The following is a 24,510-nucleotide window of genomic DNA, read 5'->3' as shown; positions in this document are numbered from 1 at the left end:
TTGCCCCACTGTTAATTTTCAAATTTATATATCTAATTTAGGGTTTAAATGCTTCAGTCATTCCTTATTAGTTATGTTTATGACACATCTAATCATCCTATTTGCACAATTTCCAATTGTGTCAAAACTTTCTTCATGGAAACCCACACTTAACTGAGCTGCAGTCTTAATAAAACTGAGAAAGCAAAAGGAAAACTTTGGTTTGGATATCTATCTGTGTACCACGGTGTGGCACCTGCTACTTTCCTAACAGCACTACCTCATGGACTGGTGTTCAGACTGACCCATGTGATAATTCCTGTATCTTTTTTTAAAACTACTACATAGGCGCTTGCTCGCTCTTTCTATGCAGTTGATTATTTTTGTCAAAATCGAGAGTGTGCAGTTGTCCCCTTAGAAATTTCATCCCGGGTTGGTTTTTTTTCCCTGTCTTTTCCTTCTGTTTGTCTGGTGATTCAGCAGATCTGATGTACTCTCCCAAGTGTTCTTTTTAAAGTATTCAGTGGGTATAATTGCACAACATCATAAATTGGGACTAACAGCTCATTATGCCGTACCCCAAGGCAATTAAACCTGTACTTCATGTAAAAAGATCTGGATTTTATGTGAAGGTAAAAAAAAGGAGCACAGATAGTTATTCTTGGTTGTGTAGCAAAGGAGACCTCTTTGTATGTATAACTTAACATGCTGGTTTTTCAATGCTCTAATATAAGGCTGAGGCATTCTTAAACACTATTTCTAAGCATTTGTTTCAAGACCTGGCTGTGGTTTATAGCTCATAAGCATGCTGCCCGACGTTTCTTAGAGAATGTAGCAGAGAAGACCTTGAATCATTGGTGCAGTTAGGTGGCAAGTGGAGCGGAAGTCTTAGTCCTCATTCCTGAGTGTTCTTCTAATGGCTCTCGCAGTGGCCGTTTTTGTGGTGGGAAGAAATGCTTTTCTTTTAATTTGTTTGAAATACCTTTCTAGGGTTAGAATTGCTTCATTTTCATTAGCCAGATCCTCTGAGGGACTTGCACAGTTACAAGAAAATTGCTAGTTTAATTGACCAACTAACTCGACCCTCAAAATACTCAGCCAGTGTATCTTCACATATCAAAAAAAGCTGCTGGCTGATATTAACAAGAATTTCGTAAGCATAAGTTACTTGCACTGTTATGCCCCGTCGCCTTTCCCTGCTTCTTTAATTCTGGGTTGTGTTCATCTTTCGTGTTACTTCACTGGAAGACTGGGTTGTAATTTTGCAGGAGGGTACAGGACTGCTTATAGTTTGTAGAGCAGAACTTGTAAATTTATCTGAGGCCTTCGGGAATTAAATGTCTGCATAATAAAACTGAAAGTATTGCTGTCAAAGATGTTGAAATGCAAAGTTAAACTTAGCAGGATTGCTCACTTTATACATGTATGAAATAAAATTGTTAGTTTAGCTGAAGTATTTCAGCGTTGAAGAAGCTGAAGCACAGGAGAATGTGAAGATAATTGCCTACTTAAGGTATTCACATTTTATGTCCGGGCTTCTAGAAACAAGTCTCATGTAATTAAACAAGCGTTTTGGGTTGCGGGGGTGTACAAAAAAAAAAAGAAGTTGGCTTCTTGACAAACTGTTCACAAGAACTTCATAGTTTTTTGGGGGGGGAGGGGAGAGAAAACTCAAAAAAACCCACAACCAAAAATCAAACTATCAAACAACTATTTTTCTGAGCAGATACCCATAATGAGTCTCCGAATACATCCCTGTGCTGAACTTTGTGTGAACATATTTACTAGAAATTTTTCTGGAGGGGAAAGGACCATAAAATTCATATAACCACGAGAAAAGCAAATGCCACAAGTAGTCTTCCAAAATCCCTGTCCTTAGGATTTGACATGTGTTGTGCTTCCAGTATGAAAGCACAGTGACATATTTCTGGTACTTCTGCATCCACTTGATGCCAAACAATACAAATTGTGGGACACGAGAACAAAACAGTTGTGGCAGTGGGGATTTAATTAATGTTGTTAATGTTCTTCTGTATGGTTTAGTTATTTTATTTAGTTGAGTTCTTCTGTGCCTAAATTGCATGGATATGATTTATTCCCAATTTTTTGAATAATGTAAGAGGGTTCTTTGTTTCATATGAAGGGGTAGAGGACCACTGAAGAACACATCTGATGTAATTAATGCAGCAAAAATGATTTCAGAGTCGGGATCAAGGATGGATGTCCTAGCACGGCTGATTGCCAATCAGGTAGGTTATTGATGCAGCAGTGCATTAAACTGTGTCACAGATGAATCCATCCACAGAACCTCCAACACTTAAGAAAGTCACTTAGAAAAGTGCTCGTGATGTTTTTACTGTCTGATCTTCTTTTTCTTCTCAATTTCTGAATACATTGATCGTGTCTTAATTGTATGTGTGGATTCTCTTCATACATATCAATGTGTCTGTTTAACTACACTTACGAACACACATAAATGTCTGTGTACATATATCACAGATGTGTATGTGCATGTATTTATCTACACATATATTTGTACATATGGGTGTATTTGTGAGCTCCTTTAAGCTATGAATGCAACATTTTAGACATATACATGAATATATATGTATAAATATATACATATATTCATACTTACTTAGAGCTATGAATGCAACATTTTAGATGTATCGTCCATTTTTCCTTGGGTAAATTACCTAGAAACAACTGGAATTGTTCCAGGTGAGTCAGCTTAGATGTGGAGTGTTGCACTGCCATAGAATTCTGCTGAGCAGGCTTAGACATGTGCTAGGTCTCAGCACCACACTTAGTAAGGTTACCGACTTTGCTGCTTTTTTCTTTGATATTTCTTGTTTTTCACCCTGATCTCCCTCCCTAATTACAGAATCTGTGCTTCTGGTGTACCTAGTTTATCTGTCTTCCATTTCTGCCCCCCAGCACTGGCAGTTTCTTTGGAGTATTGATGTCAAATGGTTTTCTATGTAAATACCCTTCTGGATAGTCAGAGTTTTGGCCTCTGCATACCTGCAGTCTTGAGGTGATTTTTTAACATTTAAAAGAAATATGTATCATCATCAAATGCAGAGTGTTAGAACTATAAGGTCTACTTTATTTCCATTGAATTTTTAATACATCAGACAGCTCAGAAATCCCCACCAAAATACCCAAACCAGATGTATGTAAATGATAAGCATGCTGATGTTCCTGGCTAGGACAACTCTGTAGTAGCTTAGGAAATTAATATACCAAGCAACTTGTCACATGCAGCCTGCTTTGCTAAGTAAGGTTGGTGGTTTTAGGGCCAGACAATGCCAGAAGAAGAGTGTAGTGAAATATAAGTGTGCAACTATCAAATCTAAAGCATGTACATTCCTAGTCTTTGTAACTGCCTTTTAGGTCCAGGGCAGCATGGTATAGTCACTGCCTTCCATACCCTTGCATACTGTTTCTCTTCCACTCACTTCTGATTTCCGTATACACCACTTGCTTTTCTAGTATCTATGAAGCAGCAACAATCTGTTAGTGTTTTCTACCATATGTGTCTCTCAATTCCAGATAACAAGACAAAGAATTTATATTTTCCATTTATACAGTTGTGATCTGATTTGTGGAAAAACAAGGTAAAATGTTGTTAAGTCCCCATTTGTGATTTTCACAGATATTCTTCCAGCACTTCCCTGTTTTCAAGAGCACTGGAGAATGGCTCCTTTCGAGCTTTTAACAGTTACAAATTAAAATTCTAACCCATCACTGATCCATTGCAGACAACACTGTGGTATCAAAGCTGAAGATGGGCAAGGGTCATAATCTCTCGCTCTTAGAATAGGGAATCCTGTCTCACTGAGTCACTTCTTTCCTAAAATTTTCCTTTTTCTGTATTACTACAATGACTGCAGACCAGAAACACGAACAAATTGGTATGAGCAAAAAGTAGCCATGAATCATTAGTACTAATAATTTGTGTGACACATTTCCCAGCAGCTGCTGGAATGATGTGACATCATTCACGTTACTGTAACCCTTTTACTGAATTCACTCAAATTATTTCCATTTGACGTAGCTCAGAACCTTGCATACAGTTGATGACTTTGAGCCACCTGACCCCTGGTATTTATTCCCTGTGGCATCTTGTATGCATCAGAAATAGACTGTTACAGGTGTTGCTTGTATTTTAGATGTTATTTCATGCTAGAAGTATTGGAAGCAAATGAGCATATACAATGCAAAAACCAACCAAACCAAAACACCAAAAGCTGAACCAAAGCAGCCCTTCCAGTCCATCTGTGGTGAACACAACTACAAGCATAGCTAGCCGTGTGTCAAACACAGTATAAAAGAGAATCTTGCCTTTATTCCTCGTATTACAGAGATGTTTAATATGATCCTCTCATTCCTCTGATGGCTAGAAATCCTTTTAACTTCTCTTGCCTGTTTTGCCTGTGCCAGGTCATCCTTTAACTTATAAAGCTCTTTCCTCATTGTGTTTTTTTAATCTCCAAGGTATTTGTAAAGACCAGTAATTCCTTTTCTCAGCTATTATTTTGCTAGATTTCCTATGTCCTGCTTTCTTGGGGTCCTAAAATAAAAGAAACTACGTTCTTCTGGGCTACCTAATAGCTGTTCTCTGAATATGGTCCAAACTGAAGGAACTCTTCAAGAATTTGGTGCCCAAACTGGAACATGAATTCCAAGGAGGCTTTATGAGTGCCTTTCTCAGCAGCATTAATACTTTTTAGTGGAGTATTTCACCTGTTGCCTTTTAATAACATCTAAATTATGTGGAATTTTTATTCCGTGTAAAAATGAATTTGTGTGCTTTGTTTCAAAAGTGAAAAGAGCTCTACATTGTACCAGTTTCAAGTAACTTCCTGCACATAGTTTTCACCACTTTTTCACCACTTGCTATCGAGCTTAGGCTACCCTGTAAGTCTGATACTGTCATTTAATTAGGCCACATCATGTTACTGTTCACAGTCATCCCATGACTCAACTATTAGTCTGCCTTTGCAGTTAACAGGACAGGTTTTTATAACCCCCTCTTCCTGTGTGTGAAGGAAAGAGACACAGTGTGGTACAATTAGCAGAATGTTAAATTTCAGTCCATACTCACAGCATTTTTAAGATGACTCAGTGTTAACGACTGTGAAAATAATCACAGTACAGCATTAGCATAAAACCAGGCAAATTAATCTCAAATAAATTGATCATAAATTTAACAACTCAGTAATTTCCACTGTCAAACGGGATGTTGACAACAGAACTTTTTGCTGCAATCCCAGATAAAGGCAAGGCTATGCAGGTGTCCCAAACCCATTACCAAGCTGGAGCTTCCTGCAGCCTTGTCTGCTGCCATACATTACATTAGCTAAGTGTACGCTGTGGCCAAGAGATTTGTGCACTGCAGCACAGCCGAGGTCCGGCCCTAGTTCACAGGTCAGCTGCTGTGTGGGTTATACCAACTCCTCAGTGTAGGGTGGTCTCTTGGTCAGGATCAATACATCGAGGCAATAAAATGTTGAAGACTTTTACAATCTGGAAGTGTAGGGATCAATATGAAACATCTATAGAACCAGATAGCCTCCTGACTTAGCTGATTTCATGTACTTCAAAAATGTTTTCCTGAAAGTAAAATGAAAAAGGCATCTAAAATGATAAGCTGATAAATACAGTGCAAGCACATGTGCCAGAAAGATGTTTTGATTACAGGATCATCTTACCTAAAAGCTTGCAGTTAACAAATAACTGCAATAAATTACAGATTTATAGTAGTGGGCCTGTATGTGATTATACCCAGTATTAATCACCATAAAGACAGCTTCAGATTCTAGAGAAATGCTACTGACTTTGTTAGCAAAGGGGTGAAATTAAAGTGAAGCAAGAACAGCACTGCTCTAGTCAGACTTTCCTGCAGAATTGTTTGTCTTGGCACTGCTGTGCCAGTGGCTTTTTCATTTGGATTGTCGAATGTTGGTTTCACTGTGATTTTAATCACTGCATGATTTATCAAATCATCTGGAGGTTTCTGCGGATATTATCTCTATGAGGTAAAACTTTGCTGCATATTTTGGAGGCAAGTCAGTTCTGATCCTGTTGTTACGGAGAGCCCTTGTTAATACCCCACTGTCTTCAATATGTATGGGAAAGAACCTCAGAATTTGCCAGGATCTCTAGCTAAGAATGTGAGGCATTAAACTGGTAACCATCAATTGCCTTTGGGATGATTAAACTCAGAATTTATTAATCGTCCTTCTGTTGCAGCCTAGTGTTCGGTTTCACTAGTCATCAACTTGTACCAGATGCTTCTGAGCAATATATAGAGGATTCCTTACGGAATATCCTCTCTACACAGTACATTTCTTTCTAACATCTGCTTAAGGTTGATTTGGATATGCTGTAAGTGTTTTTTAGTACGTTATCCTTCTTAAAATGTGTAGAATTCTTATCTTTACCTCTGTAAATGCCTCTTCTTTCTATTGTGTTGGTCCCTGTCTTGATCATACGCTCATGTGAAGTTTTACGGGTAAAGTACATGAAAACGAGCACACTTGGTCAGACCCTGTAGATTCACTTAGGCCAATGTCCTGTTGCTGACAATAATCAATAGTGAATATCTTCAGAATTTGGTGAGATAATGGCATGCATTTCATAATTCTTCCACAATATGGTTTCCCAATCTCCAGCAGCCATTCAAGAGTTTACTTAACATATTTTTTATACATTAAATAGTCCTTGGTATTTTTTTTTTCATTAATTTCTCCAGCAACTTTTTTAACCTATGTAAGCTTCTAGTATAACCAACCTGCAACAAAGATTTCTGCAACTTAACAACAGTGTTAAAAGCCATCTCCTTTTGTTTTGAACTCAGGCTAGTTACTTTTAATGACCTCTTGTAGTGGAGGAAAGAATACCTGTCATCTTTGTTGTCCTTTCACTATTTTCCTACATGCCTTGGAGTGGGCAAGGGAGAGGAAAGATGCATCATACCTACACTGGGTAGAAAAGTTGTGGGTGTATCACAGAGTTGTACAGTTGCATATTTACATTTCAGAAGTCTTTTCCTAATAATGCCTAGCATTTGCCTTTTTTGAAGCTACTGAGCACTGAACAGTGTTTTCATATTTTGGTTTTGAGTGGCAGTTTCTTGGTCTTTGATGCACATTATCTTTAGCATTCCTAAAATGTTACACATTCTTCTCTATATGGTATACAAGTAAGATAGTAAATGTGACTGGCCTGCCAATATTATGATATGAAAGAGTACTATTGCAATAAGGTTAAATTATTCATGTCTCTGACATTTTGTAATTGACATTGTCACTGTTTGAAGTGGATGAGACACTATATCACCACCCTGTCTGCCCATCTCTTGGGTTTTTTGGGGGGAGGGGGAGAGATCATGCTATATTTAAGAAAAAAAAGAAAAAAGAGGAGCAAGGATCTCTCATTCCAAGAAATACACTCTGTCTTTATATAATTAGTTCTGATGTTTAAAGGGATTACAGTTGCATTTGACTGATAGGACAGATTTTTTTTATTAATTAAATAAACAATGACTGTTCCAGTTTTCTAAACAGTCTAAACTCTCTAAACTGATATACCAATATTTAAATACTGGTTTGTGCAGTTCTTAAAGCAGTGTTGAGTAAGGAAGAAGCAAAGGCATATTTTAGTATAATGTTCTGTAATATGCTAACACTTTGAAAACATCATACCTAAGAAAGAGACTATGTCAAGAAACTTTTCTATTTTTCTTCTAAATTATGCCGAAGTACAGAAAACATTTCAGTAATGGATCTAGTAGAACACGAGGTAGGGACTGACATTAATTCATATTGAGTAATTCAAAATTGTTCATCCTACTCTTCGTTATTTATTGTTACCTTTTCCTAAGTCTAAAACATGGACTGCTTTGCTTAACCAGACATACTGCATGAAGAGTAGAATTGTCACACCCCCATTTTAAACAAGTATCAAGTTTCTTCAGCAATGCCAGTAGTTTAGGTACAGTATTTCATGAATTAAATAGAATTAGTGCTTTTTCCGACTTCTGGTAGGTTTTGGATTTAAATCCATTGACCACAATTCCATAAGACTCAAGAGTTTAAATAACTATACAAACCCATATATGACTGTTGCCACTGCAGTTGGTGGGAACATCTCTTTCTTAACATACAAAGCTGAACACAATTTTCTATCAAAAGGAAGTAACCATATTTCTAATGTAAATACGCACACAGGCTAAAAATACGTCTCTGAAAAACTTATAGGGATCTATTTATTATTTATCATGCTCACTTTTTACAGCTGTGGTAGCACAACAGAGACTTACAATTCACCTTAAGATCCCTTTACTGTGCCAGAGCAAGCAGCTTTAGAACAAATGCATAGCAGGCCTTAGGTGTCTAGCCTGATACTCACAGAACAGTATTTCCTCTCCCAGTACTCCAGGTATTTTGCGAATTCACAGCAGTGAGGGTGGAAAGACGCTATTTTTATTAAAAATCTTGTGCTATTAAAAATATTGAAATTGATGTTTTCTGTAAGACATTTTTATTGTCCTGTTCCTACTGACACACAAGATCTGTGGATTGACTTGAATAAATTCTGGATGGAACACAAAAAAAATAAATTGTACTATAAAGTTAAGCATAATTTCCTATGAATGTTAACATTGCTCTTGTAGTCATCATCTTAAAAAGAAAGCATAACCTCTTAGGAATTGAAGGAAAAGTAACTATTCCATACATTAAAGAATTTGTTTAGAAATATTCCTAAGGCAAGCCCAGCACTGTTTAAAGAAAAAAAGTTAATATGATAAAGTGTAGGATTATTCTGAACTTCTCCAATTATTTTGTTTAGAAGATTCACAGGAGGAATGAACTATATGATCTGACACAGCTGCAGTGAAAAGCAAGGCTAGATTGGTATACAATTTGAACACTCCTCAGTGAAATACTAACATAATGTTTGAGACGAAATTTTGAATCAGCAATTTCTGAAATGCTTTATTAATTGTTCTTTTCTTAATCTTCAGTGTCCAGACCAATCATGCAAACAGGATTTGTTGGCTTACCTGGAACAGATCAAGCTGTACTCCCATCAGCTCAAAATCTGCAGCCAAGTTAAAGCAGAAATCCAGAATCTAGGTGGAGAGCTCATCATGTCTGCTGTAAGTAGAAAACTGGCGTAAATTACTCTGTTAATCAAAATACATCTTAAATTTCAGTTGTGCTTTCCTATGCTTGTGAGATGTTCCAGTGTAGCCCTGCATCTCTTGCTTTATTCCTGTTTTTCACACTGACTTAACACAGAGCATCTGAGGCACTGAAACATAACATTGGTGGCGTAAAAGGAGTAGTAATCACTTGCAGGTTTTTTTCTTTTAAATTCTCAAAACATATTATTCTTCACTGTTACTCTGGAGTAATTTGGTTATAAGAACTGTAACCCATTTTAAGATTGTAGGTCATTTATTTACATATATGGAGCATGCATGTGTGTGTGTCTGTACCCAAAAAATAAATCCCCAGAGATGCACTTTCAGTTCAGAAGGAGGTGATAAAAGACACTCTACATCTCTATAGAAATAAAGAAAATTAAAATTAAGAGCAAATAGTCTGTGTAGGTTTCTTGATTTTGCATTAATTTAAGAGTCATTAGCTCCATTACAGCTAAGTATCATTAGCAGCAGAAAAGATATTGTTTATGACTTTGTGGAGCTTTTCTCTACTTGTCCTCAGCACAAATCTGATCCCAGGCATTCATATATTATTTATTAGGGTTATTACTTGTAGCATATGGGATGATGATTTCAAGACATAAAACCTGCTAAATGGTACATAAACCAGATAACAAAATCTTCCCACCCCACATTCTTACTATTTAAATACTTCGCTTTTTATGATGACTTCACATTCACATAGTCTGGAATAGACGTATCACTAAAACTATTAGTATATTTTATATGGTTTATAAACTAATCAGAAATTAAGCCTCTACTGCTGATGTAAGATTCGAAACATTAATTTTTGTAGGCTATTTTTGTTGATATGTTCAAATGAAAATTCAGAGGTCATATTTAAACTTCTGGAACTTACAGATAAGTAATTTTGAATTGAATGTATACTTTCTGAAGCAAATACATGTTTTCACTTGGGTTGTAAATTAATCAAGCTTACTTTCATTATCTGTTGTTTCTTCCTTTTTACCAACAGCTGAATGAGCAGAGTGGGTTAATAAAGCCAAATCTCATTGTTTCGTGCCCTCTTGTGCATACATCCTCTGCTGTCAGTGCTCTGAACTTGCCCATGTTGTTTTCAAACCTACTTCCAATAGTCCTACACAACAGAAATCCACGATTCTCTCTGTGCTTAAAGGCTTTGTTTCAGTACTTCGTTCTCCCCCTCACCTGCATATAAACTGTTCATGTGTTTCTTAGAGTACTAATGCTTTTTACGTCAACTGCTGTGTTTCTAACATGTTCCCCCTGATCACGATAGACAGACAGATACATACACAGATGGAGTGAACCTCCCCCAAAGTCCACAACAGCTGTGCAGCAAGAAACAATGGTGCAGATACTGACTGCTCAGTCCATGCTGACAGGCTGTTGGTCATCCACTGGAGAGCCAACAAGAATTGGGCTGTCTCTCTTTTTCTCTCTGGGATCTCTCATTTGTGACTCTTTTTCCTCTATGCAGTCCGTGGGTTTGTGACCTGGTAGAGATTTAATATTTGTCTTTGGCATTTTTGTGTCTCCATGGAATTTGGAAATCTGAGATTAGCTAACTAGTAAATAGGAAGGCTACGGGAGGACTGAAAAATAAATGGACAACACAGATAAACTTTATTCACTTACAAACCTAGTTAAAAGGATACATATTTTTGCACATCACAGTGTATATCTGATTTGAACTGTCCACTACTTTGGCAAATTTGGATTCACATGGATCCTTGAGCTACAAAAATCTGCGTACCGCCTGGTACACACCAGCTATAATTTTCCTGGTCCTGTCTCCGTTATTGAGTGCAGCGGATTGGTGGACTTACTTACTGCAAGAAATTTTGAAAGCCTACTTTGATTCTTCCTCTTTTTTTCTCCCACTGTAGTGATAGTCGCATTTGTTTCTTCACTATTTTATTGTGTCACCCATATTTCAACAGTGGGAAGTACATAATCCTGGTGCAAATATTTCAATGTTAAAAATAAAAACCCAAACTTAACTTCATTCATAATTCTAGAAGGATGACTATAGAGCTTAATCCTGTTTCAGGGAAGGAGGATTAGGTTAATCTAACCTAACCTATATGCAAATGAACTATTTGTATTGTACTTGCTTCTATTTTAGGAGAATATGGGAATTAAAAATGTATGTATACAGTGATAAGCAGAGAGGGAGAGAAATTCACTACTAATACAAAATGGCTGATTGAATTATTTTTTTAAAAACCTGGAGCAAATTCTGGCTTTGAAAGTTTCTCTTAGGGCTTTAGAATTTGATCAGGTAGGTTAGCTGGCCTTGGGAAAAGTGACAGAGTTCTGCCTCAGAAAGCACAGAGGTTCTCCTTCCCTACTCCAAGATCTGGGAGCATAGTAAGGAAAATAACTCTATAGAAAATATGTGGACAGACCATTGCGTCCTGATTATCTGTCAGGTATCTGCTCAGGCAGCTGAGTTTTACTCTTTGAGCCAAAAGGGGTTTTTGCAGTTTATGCAACACTAGTAAATCTTCCAGTTTTGTTCACACAAAATCAACAGCAAAGCTCTATTTTTTAAGGAGTCAGAACTGCAGCTGGAATAGGATTATATTCTCCCCAGTCCTTCTCTTCTCTCATTCCTGGTTAAGGTAATAAAGAATGAGAATCAGAAAAAGAGACATCAAGCGTGTATAAGGAAAAAAGAGGGCATGCCCTTGCAGATAGTAAAGCTGTCATCATGTATTAAATATTAACTAAAAAACTCAAGATACCTGAAACTCTATCAGTCCTCTGGAAAGTGAAGATCTATCTAGTGAAGAAAAAGTGTATTAGAAAGGCCATTAGGAAATAATCATTTTGCTTTCACTGTTTCCCTGTGATTTCTCTCTTCTGTGCCCATGCTTCAGATTGAACCACCTGATTCTTGGTCATCTCTCAGATGTCTATCATTGGCTCTTCAAAGTTCACTTTTGTTATCTCTTCTCCTTCACAAACTGTGATAGCTGTATGCAAACAGAAGAGCTAAGGAGGACAGCTCCATTCAGATAGTTAATATCAGCTTCCAAGCTGGCAGGTCAGCTTCGCTGTACAAAGTGAAAATGATTGAGCAAAAGCCGGCAATAGACCACAAATCCACACATAAAAGCATTGTTATACGGATGTAAGATGGCACTTATATCCATCCTCCACTTCCCTTTCTCCAACTGTGCACAAGGATCTCGGATTTAAATCGGTCTCGAGGAATTTTGAATTGTTCGGGGGGTTTTTTTCTTACAAGAAGAGTAGCAGTTCATGAAAAAAATGCCCTGTTGAAGCCTAAGGACCAAGTCAGAGCAAAGAATAGGGGGATGAAGAGTAGAGGATATAGTCTATAGTTCTGCCACATATTTGTTGATCTTTAAAAGAAAGAACTGTCATCTTGAAATAGAGCTAAATCCTAACACCTCTTTTACGAGTGTTGTCTTCTGGATGAAGCTATGGAGGAGAAAGTAAAGTAGACATAAAATGGCATTACACATTAACCTGATATACTACTATGTACCATTGGTCAGCAGTGCCACAGTGTAAGGCCACCCATATATGTGTCAATAGGAAAATGTATTGTCATTGATAGAAGCACTGTACCTAAGACAGTGCTGGTGACTGCCAGCATAGTTGAGTTTGGGACTTACTGCCGTGACAACAAAGAGCATTATGCATATGAAAAAGTACATTGTAATCTACAAACACAGCTCATAGTCATTTGTTCTCTAGATCACATTATCTTTAGTTGTTTTTCTAGTGTCCCCATTGTGTCTTCCCTGTAACACTCCTCTGACAACCTCGCTTAGAATGTTTCTTACTTAAATTAATACCCCTGCCGTATCATCAGTGTAGGTTAAATAGGCCAGTGTGCCTGCGCAGCTGGAATGCTGTGGGAGTATCCAGCTGATAGTCCTCCTAACCGTTCTCCTCAATTAATGGCTTTTAGACTTCATGCCATAGAATCTTGTAGTCTCTTAGTATAGTTATGTGGACACTCACCTGTCTCACTGCCGTTCCCTGAGCTCCATCCAGTACCTTCATTCTAGCCAGTGGCACAGTAATGCTCAGAGCCCCAGTTACGGTGGTTATTAAAGGTTTCTGAACTTAAAAAAGAAATGGAAGTCTGGAAGAAAGAGTTCTCAGAGTTACAGTATCACAGAAATTGATAAATGGCATAGAAGAGATCTCTCAGGTTAGCCAGCCCTACCTGTGCACTGAAGGCTGTTTCGCTCTATTTTTCCTGGAAATCATAGAATCACAGACTGTCAGGTTGGAATGGACCTCAGGGATCATCTGGTCCAACCTTTCTAAGCAAGTGTGACCTAGACTAGATGTCCCAGCACATTGTCCAGCTGAGTTTTAAAAGTGTCCAATGCTGGGGAATCCACCACATCCCTGTGGAAATTCCGATGGTTGATTGTTTTCATTGTGAAAAATCTTCCTCTTGTGTCCAGTCGGAATCTCCCCAGGAGTAGCCTGTACCCATTACCTCTGGTTTTTCCCATGTGACTCCTTGGAAAAAAGAGTATCCGTCTTCTCTGTAGCCACCCTTTAAATACTGGAACGTGGTGATAAGGTCTCCCTTAAGCCTTCTTTTCTCAAGTTGAACAAACACAGTTCTCTCAGTCTTTCCTCATACATCAGGCTTCCCAGTCCTTTGATCATCTTCGTGGCCCTTCTGAGGACCCTCTCCAGCCTGTCCACATCTTTTTTTGTAGAGCAGGGACCAAACCTGAACACAGTATTCCAGGTGTGGCCATACAAGCACCAAGTATAGTAGGATAATGACATCTTTGTCTCTGCTGGTGATGCCCTTGTTGATGTAACCCTGCATCCTGCTGGCTTTCTTCGCCACAGCAAAAAAATGGGATAAATCAAATGTGTCATTTGATTCATCTTTGATTCTTCCTGTTAGTATCTCAAGAGCCAGACTTACTTAAACAGTGACATAAGTCCACTTTCGTGCCAAATGTAGGTGCTTTAGTACTTCTAACGTCATGCTTGAAGGCTGTATTTAAATGTCTGTTTCACTTAGCGAGTTACCACTGAGTTCCCATGCCAGTTAAAAGTTGTCTGCACGCTATTGCTGCGAACATGTTTCAGCTTTGAAGGCTATACTGCAGATAAAAACAGATGGAGTCAAAGCTATAAGCTAGCAGGCAGAAAAATACAAGGTAGGCTATCTGTAGCTGCTACCAAGCCTTTGGCTGACACAGTGCCAATCCTTGGATAACCATATCCCAGAAAAATCCCATCTCAGACAGCATGTAAGCAGCTGGCAAGCTGCTCAACACCTTCGTTACAGTTGGGGGAGTTTCAATTACTGTTAGAGTGGAGCCATGCAGCAAGACCTGGCATTTTGCTGAACTCTTGAAGAGCTGCTCTTCTGGCAGGGGAGGAGATGGAAAGTAGTGCCTTTCAGTTCCTTTTAGGGTTTCTGTTTGAGCTTGCTTTTTCCTTCTAAAAGAGAAGTCAAGATGGGTAGAATGGCTTCCTAGCTTAAGCTCCTGCAGGACTGAAGAATAGGAACAAGAGCTGGGCAGCAAGCTGGCAGTCATACCGACTGGCTTCTGCAACGGCTCTCGCTGTATTACAGGTAGACAGTTTGTTCCACCAACTTCAGTACCACTGTCCTGCTTTTACTGCTGTGCAACCTTCAGTGAAAAATTTCTATTTTGCCTTGCTTTAATGTCATAGTTGCTCTTCTGACAAAGCTGATGCCTGCGTGCCAGAGGCACAGCTGTTGCTCCTTGTTCAGGCCGTTTGCTTCTCCTTGCTGGTATTTCTCTGTGTCATTGGAGACTTGCTGTTCAGTTTGTTTGAACTAATGGTGGAAGGCTATTTGTAGGGCCTTACACTACGCACAGAATTATTTCTTACATTGGTATTTGATTCTGGAAATACTAAAATGCTAATTTTCTTAAAGTTGATGTTAACCCCCAAGAGCTGGTATATTAAAATTTTCTTTTACTGAGAGTTGACAGGAATGTTTCACTGTTTGTTTCGTTATTGTTTTAGGTTTTTTTATGTAATACTACTACATCTTTCACTGGTTTTACCTAGTCTATGCTGGTATGTGTGTATGTGGAACTCCCGGCCTTTGGAAGCAAAGCAAGGGATCTATTTTTTCCTGTTAAGCACTCACAGAAAGCTCAGTTGGTTTCTACTGAGAACAACTAAATTAAAGCAGTAAGAAGTGTTACTGGTAATTTATACTACAAGATAGTTAACTTTTCCTAATAGTAATTACTTTGCTAATTAGCAAAATCGGATTGTATTTTATAGTTCTTGGCCTCAGTGCATGTAAGATTATTGCAACAAGCACTCCATTTCTTCACAAACTAAAGCAACTGATGGAAACAGCAAGGAAAGGATTTCTATTAGACCATTTTTCAAGGACCCGTTTTTTAAAAAATAGTTTCCTTTTTTTAAAACCTTCCTGCCAGTGAAAGCAGCAGTACTTGGGAGGGACTGGGCTAACCGCTTGCCTAAGCATATATTCCATTACAGTGTTTCAGGGAAACAGTTTTAGAGTACTTATCACTTAACTTGGACACAGGGCCTGGTCTAATTATAGGACTTGGTTTCAGTCCTGTGAATCCTGCATAGCCTGAAGCAGATTCTGGTAATGGTTACTTATTTAGTTCATTAGATTCAATTTCCTTGCCTGAAAAATAGGTAAACCAAAGAGAACAAACCCCAGATACCTTTGAGGTGTATAACATAATTACTAGATAAACAGACAGACATAGATGACCAACAGCATAACCACATTTTTAGGAAAACTCAGCTCATTGAAAATTAACACCCCCAGATTACCCACCCAAATGTTGAGGCAGATTTTCCTGAGGCCAGTTGCATAAATTGGATATATAAAATAAATACATCTCTAATATCCCAAAGGGAGAGCATGGCAAAGCAGAGGTGAGCAAAACGCTGAGGGAACAGTTTCCAGTAATGGGAAAAAAGAATTGCAATGGCAAGTCTCCTTTTGGCTTACTGTATATATAACCTGTATGGGACTGAATCCATGATAGGTTTTATTCATTACCTGGCAGTTACATGAAGAAACATGGTAGTGCTTCCAACTCTGGAACTTTTTCCTGTGCTTTCTTGAACACCCATCTCCTATACTAAAAGATCTGAGTTTTCGTTACAATGAAATTATCACAATTCTGGGTGGAGAAACAACTGTGGAAATAGGAATGTCCTCAGCTCAGAAAACAAGGCAAGTAACGTTATAATTCTGGCCCAGCCCAAGGAAAACTCCCCATGTTTTCAACTGTCAGGATTTCACTCTTAATAATGTACCTGTTTTGCATTGTTCTGCTACTTTTTAAGAGATTAAATAACTTTATTTTGTATAGCAACCTTAGCGAAAGAACCACACAATATTTTACAACAGCAAATTGTTACGCATAGTAAAAAAGTGGGAAGAAAATGAAAAGGACATTGTAGTAAGTTCTCCTTACCTTAAATGCAGCACTGCTATTCTTCATAGTAATGTAGAATTCATTTTATTTTCAAAAGTAGTTGTCAAAGAAATCAAGATTCAATCTAGTCTCACAGTATAGTGTAACAAGGAAATTTGCTTCTAGGAATGTATTTAAACCTAGCAGTTAAATTAGGATTAATTTTTAGTAACTGGCCTTGTTTCCAGTAGAATTTTAAGTTCAGACTTCAAACACTAATTGAAGTATTGTGTGATAGTCAGTTCTTAGTTTTCACCTGTATGAAAAATTAAAGTCCGGCTGAACTGTAAATAGGACTTGGGAGATTGTAAAGAGCCAATTGATAAATCTGTGCTCAAATAGTAAAATCCCAGTTCCCTGCAAAAAAAATGAATGCTCACAGCAGATCAATCAAGAGTATCCCAACTGGGGTTCAAGCAGACTGGTGCCTTATGTATCAAGAAATGATTTGCGAGTATTGTTTTGCATAGTCTCTCGAAGCTTTATTGCAGGAGGCAATTGTCTGCCACTTGTTTATGTCAGAGAGACAGCATCTGCAAATCTGTGCAAAGAATGTGAGCGGGAGACTGGCTTACTTACAGGCTTTGACAGTAATAAAGAAATTCTCTGTTTGTTTGCTATGGAAACAACTCCTACTGACACCTGACAAGGCAAGCATTTCTTGGTACACTGAACAGAAAATACTTTGACAGCAGAAGAGTTTCTTTAAATTCTAAATCATGATTCTCTTAATCATTCTGAATATTAAACAAAAATTACTGACCATATTGTTAAACTTACTTATTATAGTAATGGATTGCTACTGCTGCCAAGACATAAAATTATTCTACAAAAATGTGAAAAATACAGTACATGTGAACAAATTGGAAATAAAGTTTCAGAATTCATTTTTTTCTGAACTCCCTTCGGTTTTGTTCTTCAGTGGAGTTAGTTTACTTGCACACAGGACTCATTACAGAAGAGGAATGCAAATGCTGGAGAGGAGGGAGTCGATTTCAGCATGAGCGCTGCCAGTCTGATTTTTGGTGGGGGGAGGGAAGGGGAGTGGGCAGGGTTTTTTTTGTTTTTTTAAAAAAACCCCACTGTCTTTAGATCTCTATCGTCCATGTTTCACCACAGCGGTTACAGAATTGTTGTGTGTTTCTTTTGCAATGGAAACGAAGTACTAACACAGTACAGATGACATTTTAAGTATGGAAAGATAACGGCAAAAGATGCTTTTCCTAAATCCTTTAATGAATTACCGTCTTGACTGACACAGCCAGACCTGTGAAATGTGAAGGCTGGAATGCTGTGTCTCCATGTAAAGTGCCAAAAGAGCAAAAGTGGGAGTCACACAAAAATAAAACAGCTTTTAGTTTGGGGTTGATTGGTTTGTTTGTTTTGCTGGTGAATCTTTATGCACCACTTGCTACACATTGAAGAATGCGCAGCTACATGAAATTAACTTAAATGCTCAATGAATATTTTATCAATCTTTCATTTATGCCAAGTTTCATTTCATCAGTTTTCCTAGATATGTTATGAGACCTTGAAAGCCTGCTGAATATCTGAGATAAAAGCAACCAAGTGAAGACAGTCCTTGAGTACATTAAATTTATAGAACAATAGATTTACAGCAAACTCTATAATGTTAGTGGCACTGAAGTACAAAAAGAGCTGCTCTCTAGAGACAAAAAAGATGACATATATTGCTGACATGTATTGCCTGACTCTTACCATCTGTGGCGTATGTCTAATAACATCTTCTGAAAGTTCTGAAATTTTGAATGCAGTTTAAAAAATAGCTTTACTCTCCCTCCCCGTAATAGCCATATTTTCTGTATAGAAGTGAGACTAGTGTGAGCACCAGAAAACTGAGGGGGAACCTGGACACTAAGGAACCGCAAATAACATGGACAGCCTAAAGGGCAGCATTAAGTAAGTCTCCCTATATTTCATTGCCTATGCAGAGATGCTAAGAGCAAAGTAAAATTAATGGCAATTGCTGTCTGTCCTGACATACACCAGCTACCTCCCATCCACCCCTGTTGCTATGGTAACCACAGCCAAACCCCTAATTTAAATAGCCTTGTAATGCCAACCTCAGCAAAACTGGAGACCCATTAAGTTTATTTATCATTCATTTATAGTAGAGCTATATGATTATAGTTTAATAAATAAAAATACAGTATCACAGTGGTGTGAAGGAGCTATGGACTGCTCCACAGCCACGGCTATCTTGTGAAAGGAGCTACAGATGCCAGAATGAGGTGATAACTGTTCAGTTTCCACAGGAGAGGAAAGGCAAGTTTTAACGGTCTCCTGAAAAGATTCCACTCCATTAGCCATATTTCACAGTATAAACTAGAGTCACAAGAAGAACTTGATGAAGTTTTGGGACAACCTTTATCCTGCCTCGAGGCTGCTACCAGTTTCATGTAGAAGCTGCAAATGTATTTTCTCCTAGCGTAACTCTTAACACTCCAGGCAACTTTAAAAAAGTGGAAGGATTACAGAAATGAAGTCACTGAGAAACTTCACGAAAAAGCCTGCCCCTTAAGCCCATGCACCTTCTGCCACAGAACCAAGACTATGTTTTCTCTTGCCCCCTCTGGTATACAGCAGCTTCATAGTGGTATTACTACACAGCCAATGCTAGAAAAGTGTGTATGATGCCACCAGTATTGATCCTTGAGGGAGAAAAAAGATTATTCAAAGCTCTTTAAGAAGCTGTCAGGATCATGGTGGCATCAGCTGTTGTAGAAGACAACAGATAATTGAAATTTTGGGACTATGTACACATACATGTGCATGTGTGTCTGTATAATCCTCCAGTTAGCATGAAAGAAGGTGGTTCACATGAAACTTGGTCTGTGGCCCCTTCCGATTCCTTCTAACCAACCAAATAAATAATATTACAAGAGTGAACATGCAGCAGCTTGAAAACTGGACATTAGTTCATGTGCCAGTGTGCTAATGCTACACCACGAGGCAGCCTCCCTAGAAAAAGGGGTATGCTGGAGACTTGATGTATCAGGAGGGTAATGACAAGGCCTCTGAGCAGAACACCTTACTGACAGCCTGAAGGTTTTTAACGTTTAGTTTAAAAGCAGCATTTGAAATAAGCTTTAGGTTGGAGGTCACCATGTGCTTTGAACTTCATGTCAAAACATACGACAATAACTGCATTGTACTGCTAAACTTAGCAGAGGAGTGGCTGGACAGCCTGCTCCCCAAAGTAAAGTGTATACATCACAGGCCCCAAATACATGTACCAGCTTACATTAAAATACTACCATGCAAAGATTACATGACTATTATATACTGCAAATCCCTTCTAAAAAGCTCACATGCTGCAGAAAGGAATAAACTTTAGTGGCCATCTGGTAAATTTTACACCTTTTCTCAGAGTACAGAGATAATTTCAGTTTGTCATCACACATATGTGTGCATTATTTTAGCTTCTGGAGGGTATTAGGGGTTTTCTGCACTTCCAGAGAGCAGCAGTAAACATAATAATAACTGGAGGGTTTTTCTGCCAGTTCAGAGGTGTTTCCAGAATGCAACTAAATCCCATCCCTTGCATTTTTGTTAATGCCTTATTTGAATTTGTGTGTATGTCTTACACAATCAGCATGACAGACAATAACACGCTCTTCTCACCTGATCAATTCATGTGACCTGGCAAAGGGGAGAAGACCTTAAACCTTTCATACAAACTCAGTTTGCAAACCTGCATATTGCAAAAGACAGGCTGGATGACAGTGCAAGATCATTCTCCCACTAAAATGGATGGCCCTTTTAGAGCACGAGCTTCATTGCTTTTACAGGCAAATGTTTCAACAAAGAGGATGTTGTTTAGAAGTTGAAATGTAGGTTCTCCTACATTTCCTAGAGTAATACATAGAGTAATCCTACTACTTTTACATCCAAACCATAGTGATCTCTTCCTCTCTCGCCCTCCCTGCCCACCCAGTTTCTCACCTTCTGTATGTTTATTGTCTCTGTTTTACTTCTGAAGGGATGAGCCTAAGTCTTATCAGTCTGTGTTTTGGGAACAGGAGAAATGAGAAGGCGGCTTTCTCTCATTTCCAAGTCCTGGAACAATACTGATGGCCAGTTACAGGCAACAGTTCTTCAGCCAGTGCTGGCCTTTTGTCATATACTTGTGCTTGTCCTTGGTTTGTGATAAGCCAAAGTTCCCCAAGATCGTAGCATCTGCACTGTGCAACTAGCCTCTAGCTGTGATGCCAGTCACATGTGAGGAGGTGACTAGGACAGTGAAATATCCCCAGCACTCTGCTCTCATCCATAGATGCTGCAACCTGCAGGCCTCAAATCTATGAAGGCAGCAGTGCTTTTGGTGAGTTTGCTTTTATTACACTACAGTGCAGTATGGCAAAGCCAAATTTCTTTTTAAAGCTGTCATTTTTGTTGCACTTAGCAGGTTTTCAGATCTAATTAAATGCACTGTTTCCATGAGTATTGATGGGAAAATGCCTTTGCTTTAGCACTTGTATGCATATGTATTATGCTGTTGAAGATGGTAGGAGGTGATAGGGATTAGTTTGTTACGCATTCTGCCTCTTAGGTTGGCACTCCTTAAACAGTTTGAGAGGCCACACAGTTACTGCGATTTCTGTGTGCTACCTGGCTCTTAATGACCCTTAAAATTCTTGGCAGCTAAGACTAGGTTCAACAGCTCTGACAAAACCAGCCACTTCACAGTATCCCAGCATTGCTCAGGAGCATGTGTGGGAGCCTGGAATGTGACAGGAGCAGCTGGAGACTTTGCCTAGTGCTGATACAAAAGAAGTAATTGGTCACATTTTCATAGCTCTTTGAGCTGGTTTCATTACCCACCAGTAGCAATAGCAATGAGACCCTCCAGACAAGCACCATGAATTCACATTTAAAACAAGAAAACAACAAACATTATCTACGTAAGTATTTATATTCCACCACCACAAATTTCTGTATGTCACTTTAAGTCTGAGCTGTGAAACATGAAGGGAACACCAAGGGAAACAAAGAAGTTAGAGTTTGGTATGGTAGTCTTACTTTCTAACTGTTGTTTATTCCTGAGCATCTTGAATATAAAAGCAGACCAGCTTCCTAGGCTAATGTTTCTGTTTCTTCTTACAGTTGGATAGCGTCACTTCACTAATTCAGGCAGCCAAAAATTTAATGAATGCTGTGGTACAGACAGTGAAGATGTCTTATATTGCATCCACAAAGATTATCAAGATTCAGAGTCCTACTGGCCCACGACATCCTGTTGTCATGTGGAGAATGAAGGCTCCAGAGAAGAAGCCCCTAATTAAAAGAGAGAAGCCAGAAGAAATCTATGCGGCTGTCAGAAAAGGTTCTGCAAAGAAGAGAATCCATCCTGTTCAAGTCATGAGTGAATTTAGAGGCAGAGAGGTAGTCTAATATTCTGCCACTTTTTGGTTTCTATCTTGAATTTCTCATCTTTGAATTTTCATCTTTTCCCCCACTTATTTAATAATTGCACTATGATAATGTTTTGCTTTTCTCTAAATATGTAAGGTAACACTTAAATTATTTGAAAACGCTTTTAGATTAATTAGAAACACATAGTAGAAAAAAAAATACCCATTCTCTTGCACTGACAAACTTATCATGGCTTTATACTGGCATGTTTTCAGAAGAGCACTTTGAGAGATACATTATGGGATGGTGCTGTCATTGGAAAGGAGGATGTGATCTGCCAACCTGCCCAAAGTTGTACCGCATTCACTAGGCTTCAGCGTTCTTTTACCAGGGATGAATGTGGCCACTGTTAAACTCCATGTGTTTTATGACATACAGCTTTTCATACATTGTGCTCTTGGGCCAGATCTTTTATCAGCATCATTACACCATGATCAAATCAGCTGGACTGCTTGATGCTAGCTGAGTCTAGGCCATCAACTTGTATCTACATTGAAAGATCTAAAGATCTCCCCTCATCCAAGGCCCAGTCTTGGAAATTTAAGTTTGAAAATGTTTTATGAAACAGAAGGAATGTTCTAACAACATGGATGTAACAATGTAATAATAAAAAAAAGAACTGACTGCAACATAGCAGTAATAATAGCTCTTTAAAAGGCCTTTTGAAACGTTAAAATTAATCTGTGTTCCACTTCCTGCTCTATTCTGTGAGCACTAATAAATCTGTTACATTTTACAGTTACTGTTACATTTACGAGTTCAGATAAATCAGATGTTAACAATAAAAAAACTTACCTAATCACTGCACAAAAGAAAATATGAAATAAATCATTATTCTAAGTGTGTGAAATACACATACACCTATCCTGAATCTTAGGAATTATGAGATTTTTGCAAGGTAACTGTAGTGATTATTTTTCTTATGACAGTAGAGTCCTAAATGCATGACTGTGCCAGTAAGCAGTCTGCTAAATGGCTGTGCTGTATCTCAGCACATGTAATGAAGGTAAGTGCTGTTAGTCTGTGATCAACACCAGGCTTTTGTAAGATAATTAAAGAAAATTTTTCTGAAGCTGTTAGAATCAAATCCGCTTTGACACTTGTTTTTTGGGTTTTTTTTTTTTTTGAAGAATCTAACCTGTCTTCCCTGCCATGTCGCTAAGTTTTCCCAGACTACACTTGTTACTCAGGATGTCTTACTTAGCAGTTAAGTAGATCCTTTTTGTATTATTTGCTAAGGTGAAAGCGCTCAAATGCCAGAACTTCATGATGGTCATTGGCTGCCACTATGAGGTGGCTCCAGACTAGAGGCTGCTGCTCTATGTCATTTATTACCTTGTTTGGCACAGCAGTGGACCCACCTAGCACAATGTGGGTAGCAAAAATAACCATTAACTCCATTTTCCCTCTTTCAGGTGCCACTCTGTTTTTAAGCTCAGGACGGAAGAGCAGTATAATTTCTAGGCTGTTGGTTAAGAAACCTCAGGGAATGTATAGCAATCATGAATTAGAAATTTTACGGATCACTACTTCACCTTCCCTAATTTTACTGTCTGTTAAATGATACAAAAGTAGAAGTATCATTTGGAACATACTTTTTGGAACAAAAAGTACTTTTTTCAAACTAAGATTTCCTCAAGCTTGTTTGCATCAAGATCTTTGTACCATGTGTAGGTCTTTGCTAGTCCTCTTGGGACTAAAAAGGGGGAGCCAGCTAACATTCAGCTGGAGCAGGCAGAGCTAATACAGAGCAGGTTGTATCACCTACTTTCAGTAGGTCTGTTGGCAGACTCACAGAGCCAAGATAAAGATTCTGTAGATTCAAATACCAGAGATTTGGTAGAGAGATCAGGAGAGCATACACTGTTGTCACACTTCAAAGCCAAAACCTCCAGGCCAGGTTCTGGCCCTCTCCCTTAGGCTACCTATGTCCCCAGCAATGTTCAGGTCCAGAAGCCAGTAGAAGAGTTCCTTGGTTTGGAAGGGTCTTACTCTCTTAATAAATCCTCATGTCTCTGGGTTACACCTTTGATATAGGTCACCGTGACCTCAAATGTTTGTAACTAATAGCTTGTTTTCACATGATTAATAAAAAGCATTTACACCACTGAGAAGATGTCTTCTAGTGTTGTGGGATTTTTATTTTTCTTTGATGTGTCTCCTTATTGGTCTCTAAAACCAGTGAACACCCAGTTCAAAAGCCTGTCAGGTTTGCTCATAGGAGTGCCAGCCTTCCAGCTCACTAAGTGTACACTATTAGTCCGGTCTAATTGAGAGTTTTCCTAGCATTAGTATCATTAAAGCACAGTTTATTGCTTAATTTAATGCTCCTTCCTGCAGTGCTACTTACTACTCTCTTATCGTGGCCATACTCAATAGCCAGTCTGATCTCAACTTTCA

General features: G+C 38.4%; 1 protein-coding gene across 1 annotated transcript in view; it reads left to right on the top strand.

Annotated features, from left to right (window-relative positions):
- CTNNA3 (catenin alpha 3) overlaps positions 1-22,763 on the top strand; it is a 491,060-nt gene extending 468,297 nt beyond the window's left edge. The window contains exons 16-18 of the mRNA XM_030487065.1: positions 2,123-2,228; positions 9,014-9,148; positions 21,802-22,763. Coding sequence (XP_030342925.1) covers positions 2,123-2,228; positions 9,014-9,148; positions 21,802-22,089 — 529 coding nt within the window. The 3' untranslated portion in view covers positions 22,090-22,763. The remainder of the gene's footprint in view (positions 1-2,122; positions 2,229-9,013; positions 9,149-21,801) is intronic.
- The last annotated feature ends 1,747 nt before the right edge of the window (positions 22,764-24,510 follow it).

Source organism: Strigops habroptila, chromosome 5 (genome assembly GCF_004027225.2).
Source record: "Strigops habroptila isolate Jane chromosome 5, bStrHab1.2.pri, whole genome shotgun sequence".
In the NCBI taxonomy this organism is placed as follows: Eukaryota; Metazoa; Chordata; class Aves; order Psittaciformes; family Psittacidae; genus Strigops; species Strigops habroptila.
Note: the sequence above shows the minus strand (reverse complement) of the source record. Positions and strands in the feature narration are given on the sequence as shown.